The 12,041-nt window shown below is 48.4% G+C and overlaps 1 protein-coding gene across 3 annotated transcripts in view; it reads right to left on the bottom strand.

Moving 5' to 3' along the window:
• LOC109897022 (insulin receptor substrate 1-B) overlaps nt 1-12,041 on the bottom strand; it is an 83,267-nt gene that overhangs the window by 41,143 nt on the left and 30,083 nt on the right. For 2 of the 3 annotated variants that reach the window (XR_004211054.1, XM_020491512.2), the window contains exons 2-3: nt 5,197-5,501; nt 798-3,948 (exon numbers count right to left, since the gene is read on the bottom strand). Coding sequence is in view for 2 of the 3 variants with exons in the window: in XM_020491512.2 (XP_020347101.1) it covers nt 798-3,948; nt 5,197-5,501 (3,456 nt within the window). In the remaining variant the exon portion in view is untranslated. Of the gene's footprint in view, nt 1-334; nt 593-797; nt 3,949-5,196; nt 5,502-12,041 lie in introns of those variants that run through there. The other variant, XM_031832313.1, reaches the window with a different exon arrangement.

Genomic DNA, 12,041 nt, shown 5'->3' on the forward strand with positions numbered 1-12,041 from the left:
ATAAATCCCCACTCAGGGTTTAACTGGGGTCTATTTAAATAGACAGACTTCTCTAACGAGCCAATTCTGGCTAAGAGAACATTTGTCTAAGTGCAAGGCTAGGATAGGAGTTATAAGCTACATCTATTTATTTTACCTTTATTTAACCAGGCAAGTCAGTTAAGAACAAATTCTTATTTTCAATGACAGCCTAGGAACAGTGGGTTAACTGCCTGTTCAGGTGCAGAACGACAGATTTGAACTTGCAACCTTTCGGTTACTAGTCCAATGCTCTAACCACTAGGCTACCCTGCCGTTCCCATGTCAGCCAGTGATATTGAGTGTGAGTCCAACTATTTACTTTTTTCCACATTTCCATTTTGAAGCCATTTCCTGCTAATAAACTTACATAAATATGTACTAAGATAAAAACCGTATGTACTTAGCTAAAGATAGCAGACTCACCATATCTCTTCTCATTTAGGCGTAAATAGACAGTAACAAAGACCTGATTGGCGTGTGTGTGTGCTTGTGGTGACTGCTGGGTAATCCAGCACCAGGTGGGCCTGCATATAAGCATAGATGGACAGAATCTGAAATGCCACCGTTTCATCTGAAAAATGTAGACAGTAGCAGCAGGAGACAGGAGAGAGAGAGAGATGGGGGGGGAGAGAGAGAAAGAGAGAGTGAGCGAAAGAGAGGGGTGGCATAGGAAGAGGAGCAGGAGCGCAACCAAAGCTGTACACAAAACATCACAGAGAGAGGACATTTAGACCTTCCCCCCAAATATGGCATAAGGAGTAGAAATGAACTCTCACCTGTACCGTCTTTGTTTCCGTTCGGATGCGTCCGCAGCTCTTCTGACTTGTAGAAGTCAATGCTGGCATAGGTGTTGAGGTTGGAGCCGCCACTACCCCCGATGCCCGCCCCGGACAACCCCACCCCGCCCCCCCCATTCAGTACGGACGAGTAGAGGCGAGGGGGGATAGCCTGTATGGTTGAGGACCCATCTAAGGCTGAATGAGGGCTCTCTTTGTTGGCCAAGTCCAAGTCTATGTAGTTAAGGCCTTGCTCCATGGACAAAGCCTGGGCAGCGGGTATGCCAGGCCCAGGGTGGAGGAACTGCGAGGGGAGATGCTCGGCCGACACTCCATTTCCCCACAGCATGCCCTCAAACCCAAGCCGGCGAGCCACGGCCTGGGCTTGCTCCGGGAAGAGAGAGGCAGCAGAGGATGAGTTGGAGGAGGGGGGAGGGAGAGAGGGGGAGGCGAGGAAGGTTTCGGAGCAGTGGCGCCTGCGGCCCTGGGGGTCGGCCCGGATCACTTTAGCACCGTGGTCCGGGTTGGGCCCAGGTTTAGGCAGGGGGAAGTCCAGGCCCAGGGTGACGACAGGGACTGGGGGATCGGGCCTGGCTGGGGAGGGGGCTTTGGGGAAGGTGTTGTTGGACGTGGAGCTGGGGACGGTGTTGTTTTTCAGGCTGAAGGCCATCTCTGTATAGTCCCCGCAGGAGGTAGGGGACTCTGATTGAGTCACCACTACATGGGTAGTCTGTCTGTTTGTCCTGGGCCCCGCTTCAGCACCCTCTGTCCCGCCTTGCTGCTGAAGGGCCACCCTGTACTCGTCGTGGGCCTTGGGGACCAGGATCATTGGAGGGGGCGTTGGTGGGGTGGGGAAGGTTGGGAAGCTCAGTGGTGTCAGGGAGAGGGGAGAGGGGGACGGTGAGGGCCGCAGGTCCATGTTGACATATTCTGAGGCGGATGGAGGGGTAAGGGGCATGATGGGGGTCTGGGGGGTGGAGGGGCTTCGGGGGAGGGGCATGAACCCCCCCAGGCAAGAGGCAGCCCGGTGTGAAGGGTGCTGGCTGGAGCCGTGAGGCAGGGACATCCCGTGTCTGAGTCCCCTCCCTCCCCCACCTCCTGGCCCTCCTCTGGCGCTTTGATCTCCCTTGAATTCAATGCTGACGTACTCCCCTGGGCTCTTGGGCTCTGGGGGGAGGGGGTTCTCACGGACCCTGGGGAGGGTGTTTGCTTTGGACACGTCCACAAACAGGCTGACAGGCCGGGTCCTGGGTCCCCCCTGCTGGCCCTGCTTGGGGGCTGCCCGTCTCTGCTGGAGGAGCCCCATGTCTTTAGAGTGAGCTCCCCCACCTGAGGACCCTGCTCCCTGGAGAGCCCTGTCCTCGTTCTCCCCTAGGCTCTCACTGCTGGCAGAGCTGGAGGAGTATGAGGACGAGGAGAGGGACAGGTGGCGACCTTGGACTGCACCCAAATTGGGGTCCTGACGAACCACCACCGCCCTGCCAACTCCTCTAACATCACTGCTCCCATTGGGCCTCCTGCCTCGGCCGGGACCGTCCTCAAAGTGTCCACCAGGTGGCGTGTGTTTGTAGGAGCGGGGCAGTGAGTAGTAGGAGTAGACCATCTTGGGGGCCTGCAGTGAGGGGTGGTGGTCTGTCTGAGGGGGTTGCTCGGGGGGAGGGGGGCTGCTGTTGGCCGAGCGGATGCTGATGGGAGACATGTTCATGTAGTCGCTGCCCGCCCGGCTGTCGGCGCTGCTGCTGTCCACCCAGGCCACACCTCCCAGGCAGCCACGCTGGTCCGGAGAGCAGCTGCTGTTGGGTGACATCATCATGTAGCCGTCGCCAGAGCCAGGAGGGGGCCGGATCTGCTGTGGGGGGGACACGCTGTTGTTAGGCGTCATGGCCATGTAGTCATCCGCTGGCTTGGACTCAGAGTCAGAGACGGAAAGCGAGTGGGTGAGGGAGACTGGAGGTTGGGTAACTCCTCCCGGTAGCATGGACATATAGCCGTTATCCCGCACTATAACTCCACTACCAACCAACTCTACAGCCACGTCCAGGTATCCCCCTCCTCCACCGGGGCTCATCTCAGAGTCTCTTTGTGAGGAGACGCAGGTGGTGAAGGAATCCCCGCTGGTGCTGCGGGACATGATGGCGTAGTCCGCCACATCTTCATCCTGCTCCTCCTCCCCCCTGTGGGGTCGCGGGGCCAGGCGCTCCAGGGCCATGGGAGGCAGGGACGCCCGCTTGCTCAGCAACTGCCTCTCGGCTTCACATTCCCGGCTAGAGGAGCGCCGCAGGACCCTCCTGGTCTGGGGCTGGTGAGAAGGGGCTGAGCTGGATGCTCCGGCAGGCAGAGAGCCAGATGTTGGAGCTCCACCACCACCACGCTGGCACATTAGGATGTAGTTAGCAGCCTCGTCATCCAGGGATTGATAACGGCCTGACCTGGCTGACCCTCCTGGCATGTTGGGGGAGGGGGCAGAGTGCTCCCCAGGGCTGGAGCCGTACTCATCCGAGGAGCCATAATCACTGGGGGAGCCGGACACGGAGGCGTTGTGGGAGTGGAGGCGGCTGTAGGCACCGGTCCCTGTTGCTCCTCCACCTCCTCCGGTTGCACCCACCACTACGCCAAACTCAGAGCAGTGGCTGGAGCTGGAGGACAAGCTAGGACCTGGGGAGGGAGCTGGGGTGGAGATGGAGCGCATCAGGCTCAGGGAGTTGTTCTTGGTTGGGGTGGAGGCAGAACGGGCCAACTTGGACCTGAGGATGGGCGTGGTGGAGCAGGACCCATTGGTGGTAGGACTGGAACTCTGACCTACACCTCCGCACGCTCCCCCCACCCCTTCTTCTCCTTTACCCCCATCACTGGCTGTGCCTGACCTGGGGAAACTGTGGCGGGGGGTGGGTGATGCGTTTGCGCTGTTGCCGCCTGTTCCAGACCCTCCGGGCGGCTCGGTGCGAGGCCTACGGGTGAAGCCTACCTGGCTGGGGGGTGGGTTGGGATGGTGGCGTCGCGAGGGGACGCTGATGGGGTTGGAGGCGGTGGCTCCCCCACCTGGCCCAGAATTGGACTGGGACTTGCTGCGTTGGCGGAACTCCTCACTCAGGGCTTTCATGGCTTCCAGTAGGGTCTCATGCATGTTCTGGGCCACCACTGAGTCATCCACCTGCATGAGGCACAACACAGTCATACTCTATGTGTTTACAACCACATGTTCTAACTAACCACTAATCTACAATCTTAACATTTAACCCAGGGTTTCCCAATAGGCGGCCCAAATTCAGCCCACGTGATTTTATTTGTACCCCCACGTTTTCTGAGCAAACCAAAGTACATATACAGTACCAGTCAGACATTTGGACACACCTACTCATTCAACCTACTCATTTTACTATTTTCTACATTGTAGAATAATAGTGAAGACATCAAAACTATGAAATAACGCATATGGAACCATGTAGTAACCAAGTGTTAAAGAAATCTAAATATATTTTTGATTTTAGATTCTTCAAAGTAGCCACCCTTGATGACCTCTTGGCATTCTCTCAACCAGCTTCAAGAGGAATGCTTTTCCAACAGTCTTGAAGGAATTCACACATATGCTGAGCACTTGTTGGCTGCTTTTCCTTCACTCTGCGGTTCAACTCATCCCAAACCATCTCAATTGGATTGAGGTCGGGTGATTTTGGAGGCCAGGTCATCTGATGCAGCACTCAATCACTTTCATTCTTGGTAAAATAGCCCTTACACAGCCTGAAGGTGTGTTTTGGTTCATTGTCCGGTTGAAAAACAAATGATAGTGGGACTAAGTGCAAATCAGATGGGATGGTGTATTGCTGCAGAATGCAATGGAAGCCATGCTGGTTAAGTGTGCTTGAATTCTAAATAAATCACAGACAGTGTCACCAGCAAAGCACCCCCACACAATCACACCACCTACTCCATGCTTCACGGTGGGAACCACACATGCGGAGATCATCTGTTCACTTACTCTGCATCTTACAAAGACATGGCGGTTGTAACCAAGTATCTCAAATTTGGACTCATCAGACCGAAGGACAGATTTCCACCGGCCTAATATCCATTGCTAGTGTTTTTTGGCCCAAGCAAGTCTCTTCTTCTTATTGGTGTCCTTTAGTAGTGGTTTCTTTGCAGCAATTCGACCATGAAGGCCTGAACAGTTGATGATGTGTCTGTTACTTGAACTCTGTGAAGCGTTTATTTGGGCTGCAATTTGAGGTGAAGTTAACTCTAATGAACTTAACAAATTCCCTACTGTAACTTTTCCTTTGAATTTAGCCAACATGAAATGGTCATGCATCAGGAGGAATACACTGCTTGACTTAAATTAAAACACCATAGCCATTCACAGCTGTAACCCCAGAGATTGGGCCTGTGTTACATTTCATCTCACCTGCATCCAGAATTCCCCAGGGCCGGTAACCGCAGAGCGACCAACCTCCACAAAGAAGAAGTTTTCGGAGTGACCGCAGCGGCGCACATTCATCAACTGCAGGACCACGGCGGCCGCGTCCGAGTTGAGCTTGACAAAGTTGACCGTCTTGTCGGTCAGGCACAGCCGGTAGACACCCACCAGGTTCTTGGCCTGGCCCAGCCCTTTAGGCCACACCTTGACCTGCCACACCTCCTTGAAGGCAGGGCCTGGGGTGGGCACGCCGTAGTCCCCTCCAGCACCTGTGTCAGTAGTAGGTGTCTTACCTGGAAAGGAGGAGAGTGGGGAAGAGATGTATGAAGACCGAGAGAAGAGAGAGTTAAGGAAAAGTGTTTGAGAGGGCGAGAGAGAAATGGAACAAGAAAGAGAAAGGATGAGGGACAGGTGGGTGGATAGAGGGATGGAAAGAGAGAGAGAGAGATCTGTTATTAATGTGGGTTGTGAGGAGGTTCACAAAGGAACAAAGTGGTAAATCACCAACGTTGTAAAGGACCAACATGTCCGTCGTGCATCAGTTGCCAGAGGGAATGTGAGGTGAAAGCACTATTTACGTAGCCCACAAGAACAAGCCTCCGCCATTATGCAAGCTCTGCTGATAGAGCTTTTTTAGCAAATTCTGAACAATCCGCTTTTCAGGCGAGCATGCTGTGGCTTGCGAGTCCCGCTCTCCCTGCACCTACATGTTCCAACTCGGTGGCCACACACATACACACGGAAATTTCTAACTGTTGAGGATTCAAACACTTCAAAAGGACAATGACTATGGAAAAAAAAGAAAACCTGTGAAAATAATTTAACTGACACTGCAAAAGATACCATCTATCCCACAAATCTGAGGCCCTTATGCGGAGTTCTTTCCATATATTTGGTTGGTGTTTGCAGGTTTGAGACATTCGGAATACATTAGAACCCTATAGAATAGCTAATTTACTGTATAGAGTTGAGTTGCAGTATGAAGACACAAATTTACAGGTCATTCACCGTATAGAGAAGACCACACAATTATTGAGACTGAGCTCACCTGGTCTGATAGGGAACAATGACGTCCTCTGTCAATATCAATGGTATGCACCTGTTTAATACCTGCTTTCATAGATAAGAATGGGGTCAATGATTCCTTGACTGACCCACACACACACTGAAACTATACGATTAGACTACTAGCTCATACAGGCACCTCTGACAACTTCACCTCAATAGAAGAGAACCTCCACTCTTCCATAACCTCCAACATTATTATCAGACTTGAGCGTGTGTGTGTGTGTGTGTGTGTGTTCACGTACTTCCATGAAGTGACATTGCCTTGTCTTCTGGATAGTAGAGACTCAATTAGGTGCACGGAAACTTGGCCCTCTGTGTGTGTGTGTTTGTTCCTCTGCCGTGCCTTCTCTTCAACCCAACAATCACAACCATATATATACAAAAACCTTCGGCACGAACGCACAACGACATACTCAACCTCCGTTATGACTAACTTTTCCACAACCGTTTCCAAAACATTTAGTTGCGGTCGCAGTATGGGGAACCTGCCTGTCTGTTCTTCTGGCTCTCTTACAACTAAATGAATGATGAACCAGAATAGCTGTTGTGTTCTGTTAGAGTCTATGCCAGTGGCTTAGACAGTAGACCAGCGGCTGTGTATGAGGCACGTCCCCTACATTAGATGAGTCACTCTTGGGCCACACATGACTATTTAATGGGCTGCTGTGTGTGTGTGTGTGTGTGTGTGTGTGTGTGTAGTCCTGTCTTGCCAGCTGCCTTTGGATTTACTAAAAGGAAAGAGTTGCTTTTGAGATTTTGCGGCAAAGGCACTGAGAAAGATGAGGGAATGCAGACAGGAAATAAAACATCCTTGAGAAAAAAATGAAGGGAGAAGAGAAAAAAATGTAAAAGAATGAATGAAATCAGAGGAATGAAAAGAGGTAGACTTTCTGGATGGTACTGACTGGCATTGAACAAGACTCAATAATAATGGAATGAAAAATATATCCCCTTCCTTCCCTTACACTTCTTCTCTGCTTTTCTTTCAGTATCAAGGCTACCTTACCATTTCCATCCTGGTCACAGTCTTACCATCCCATTCCACTCTACTGTCCATCCTTCCCACACAAGGCCTCAGATCCCTATGCCAAATACTGCTCAACCAAGTATTTATTTTCTCCTGGAAAACTTCTCAGCTATTTGTGAAGTAGGTCTGTGTTTGTTATGAAAACATTGTTAGAAATCAGCTGTACGTCGTGAATGCCACTTCAACACTCAAAAACCCGAAAAACTCATTTTTTGATCTTGGGTCTCGCAAGGCCACCGTTTCCCCTCCTACACCTGCTAATGAGACACACGCACGGATCCATGTGCACCTTCTGCAGCAATCGAGAGCAGCCGAAAACCTCAGTAGCACTGGTACCCTTTCTGTTGAAATTCACATAGCCTTAAAGTGACCAAATAGGCTATATCCATCTAACATTACATAAGAGGGAGGTGGATTTGATATTACACAGAAGTGTGTGAATTATAGATGTGACTGGTGCTTCCTCCAAGGGACCTTTCCCTGGCAGAGTAGTGCTAACAGAGCCAGTGGTGGAGAAGGAGCAGGGTTTTAGCTCACGCAATGCAAAGCCAGTGAGGTAACCGTACAGTCAAGTCCAGCACACAGACCAGGGATGGACCACCAGCATGAAGTCACCTGGATATTAAGGATGTGACAAATGGAAAATGTTTCAAAAACGGCTTTCCATCAAGTTCTACCTTACTCATTCATAGGCTAAATCTCAAACCGAACACTTGGCCCCTAAGCTGTTTATCAAGTGCCACTTGCTGTTGTGTTCAATAGTGATCACTTGAGTCTTCAAGTGTTTTGGCCAAAATGAGCAATGAGACGATGCGTACTTGACGTCACAACTGCCACTTATCAATATTCCAAAAACGCGCATGCCATTGTCTACCGCTGCCTGTCTTGTGCATGACTCGCTCGCTATGAAACATGGGCACTGGGGCAGACACAGGCTCATACTCTGATACAGTAAGAAAGTTGACAAAAGGGCATCTCTACTCCTACACAAAATATGTGTATCGGTCGCCAGTGATTTCATCAGCTGATTTAGCTTGTTGTAGCTTGCCTGCTGCTGGCTAGTTTCACGAAGGATACACATCTCCTTACAGCATTGATGCTTTTGTTAATTGTTTAATTTAAAATGTTCCCTTTATGATGATGATTGAGACCTGTTAGTGGTAGCTTTGTGATGCACTATGATTTTAATTTTGTGGGGAAAAAAAAAAAAAACGCTTCTGGTTAGGGATTTTTTTGTTTTTGTGTTAATGTCCCAATGTTGTCTTAGCGTTTAAACGTTCACACCCATCCTGGATAGATAACACTGCAAACGAGCTCAGCCTTCACACACAGTGATCATTTATTAAGCCCTCAGCAGCAGTCTTGATGATTCATGAGAAAACATTATGGCAATAATAGTCAAAGTGACATTGTGCACCTGGACTACATGGAGCACCTCCCTGGGTGAACAGTAAGACGGTTCATGTTCGCATGACAACCATAAGACAACTTTATTGCAATATTCAGCTTCACATGGCTTTTCCACGTGGTTAGTCAGTGGCTACAGCCAACCACAGTATGAATAGAACACTTTCTACTCTTCATGTAGCCTATCATTACTGTATTTCAACCTTACTGCAACATTCCAATCCCAAACATGTTATTAATGGCTGTAAATGTATGCAGTTTTAAAACACACACACACACACACACACACACACCTCTATTCATACAAGATAAGTAATTTATTACAACCTTATTATAACCTAACTACAACCTTACCACAACATTCTGCTTCACATGTGGCAAGTCTACAGCCAACTGCAGTGTGAAGTCCAGCACACACACACACACACGTCTCTATTCATACATACTTTATTTACTGTACCCTTTGTCCCCTCCCCTTGAGACAAATATTACCATATAGACTAATCTCTCTTGCTGGGCCTCTCTCCACAGGCCATTAGATATGACTTAGGGCATTGGCGCCAAAGCACCATGGTATTTTCCCAGCCTCTTTATCCAGGTCAGCTTTTATTGGGGGCCATAACAGCTGCTTGTCCTTTGCCCATGAACCTGCTGGGCTGCTAGCTGTGTGTGCTAGCTGGCTAACGGGATATTGACGAGCCCTTTCCATTAGTGATGACCGGAGTGTGACCTAGTGATAACTGTTATCACACACTGGCTAGGCTACCCTGTTAAATGAAGGTCAACGGTATGGACATGATAGCCAGCAGCATACCACCCTGCATACATACCACTGCTGGCATCCTTCTGAAGATAAGCAGGGTTAGTCCTGGTCAGTCCCTGGATGTGAGACCAGATGCTGCTGGAAGTGGTGTTGGAGGCCCAGTAGGAGGCACTCTTTCCTCTGGTCTAAAAAAATATCCCAATGCCCCAGGGCAGTGATTGGCACTGCCCTGTGTAGGGTCCCATCTTTCGGATGGGACGTTAAATCGGTGTCCTGACTCTCCGAGGTCATTAAAGATTCCATGGCACTTATCGTAAGAGTAGGGGTGTTAACCCTGGTGTCCTGGCTAAATTCCCAATCTGGCCCTCAAACCATCATGGCTACCTAATCATCCCCAGCTTACAATTGGCTCATTCATCCCCCTCCTCTCCCCTGTAACTATTCCCCGGGTCGTTGCTGTAAATGAGAACGTGTTCTCAGTCAACTTACCTGGTAAAATAACAGATAAATAAATAAAATACCGTGGAGTAGCCCTTAGTTGTGAAGTAGAGTATATGTCTTGCTATGGTAGGTGTTAATACATCATGAAGTGAAGGTGAGGATGAAGTTTTATTTGACCAGAAACAAGCTTTAGGTTAAATTAAAACCTCTTATTGTAAGTGTGATACATTTATGAAGTAGGAAACAGTTATGAGTTGGGATACATTTGTAAGGTAGGACATATTTGTTATGTAGTGTGTGGTTGGCTATAGGGTTTAATGTGTATTATGTGGGCTTAGTTTACACAGTAGACAGAGCACATAGTATACAGTCTGTGGGGAGATGGTTGAAGATGATCTGAGATGAATCTACTGTTGATAGAGTGGTGAAATCAAACACTTCTCAGGCTAGCGGGTTACCGTCTTTTGCCTTTCATGGATTCACTTTATGTGGAGTTTACATTCCAATCTCATCAAATTCATGGCGGGGCACGACCTCTGTGAGTGCTAGGCAAAATCTTGCCGATACATTTCTGGGTCTTAACAAAACAGGGTAAATCAGAGAATCACATAATTGAAGTTTATGGCAAATTTTATAAAACATTGCCTCTCTCTTAGTTGAAGCACTTAGTAAGTCACTGAAAGCTAGAGCTGGCATTAAAATAGCCTTTTCCAACTAGATCTTGTTTCATGCTGTTGCCCACGGTGCCCTAGCACAAGGTACAGCTGTGTAGTGCTACGGCAAACGCAAAAATGTGCACCATGGGGGGGCCTACAACAAGCTGGACGTCTGAGGCCTAAAGACCCATTATGTATCTCGCCTGCTTGGCTATACCCCCCCGACTCCAGCTTGAGTTACCAGTGGGGAGAGACACAGGACAGCTGTGTCCAGTGTGTTATGTAAGCCACCCAGAGGCAATAAAACCTTGGGTCCCCCCAAAAAGCATACCAAGATGGTGCTGGAGAAAATGGCGTTACATTCTCACAATCAATTATGCTATTTTGTACGTTTTTTGCATAACTTATTTTATATCTTATTGTGTACATAATGTTGCTGCTACCGTCTCTTATGAACAAAAATAACTTCTGGACATCAGAACAGCGATTACTCACCGCGGACTGGAAGAAACGTTTTCCTTTAACGAGTCCGAAGAGAAGGATGTCCTGCTTTCACTGGAACAGGCCCAGATCCATGCCTTTTGCATGAAGAAAAGGTGCAGGAAAATTGGCCACAGATCGGCCAACCTTCTGAGAATCCGTAGGAGAGCGAGTAAACTCCCAATGCCATCCGTTCTGCTTGCTAAAGTGCAATCATTGGAAAATTAAATTGATGACCTACGATTAAGATTACCCTACCAACGGGAAATCAAAAACTGTAACATCTTATGTTTCACCGAGACATAAATTCATAAAAAATCCTACAATGTGATTTTCTGGATTTTCTTCTATCATTTTGTCTGTCATGGTTGAAGTGTACCTATGATGAAAATTACAGGCCTCTCATCTTTTTAAGTGGGAGAACTTGCACAATTGGTGGCTGACTAAATACTTTTTTGCCCCACTGTATCTGGAGAGACCTGAAAATAGCTGTGCAGCGATGCTCCACATCCAACCTAACAGAGCTTGAGAGGATCTGCAGAGAAAAAAACGGGAGAAACTCTCCAAATAGAGGTGTGCCAAGCTTGTTGCATCATCAAATCAAATGTTATTTGTCACATACACATGGTTAGCAGATGGTAATGCGAGTGTAGCGAAATGCTTGTGTTTCTAGTTCCGACAATGCAGTAATAACCAACGAGTAATCCAACCTAACAATTCCACAACTACTACCTTATACACAAGTGTAAAGGGATAAAGAATGTGTACATAAAGATATATGAATGAGTGATGGTACAGAACGGCATAGGCAAGATGCAGTAGATGGTATCGAGTACAGTATATACATATGATGAGTAATGTAGGGTATGTAAACAAGGTGGCATAGTTTAGTGGCTAGTGATACATGTATTACATAAAGATGCAGTAGTGATATAGAGTACAGTATATACATATGCATATGAGATGAGTAATGTAGGATATGTAAACATTA

Source organism: Oncorhynchus kisutch, linkage group LG9 (assembly GCF_002021735.2).
Source record: "Oncorhynchus kisutch isolate 150728-3 linkage group LG9, Okis_V2, whole genome shotgun sequence".
Lineage (NCBI taxonomy): Eukaryota > Metazoa > Chordata > Actinopteri > Salmoniformes > Salmonidae > Oncorhynchus > Oncorhynchus kisutch.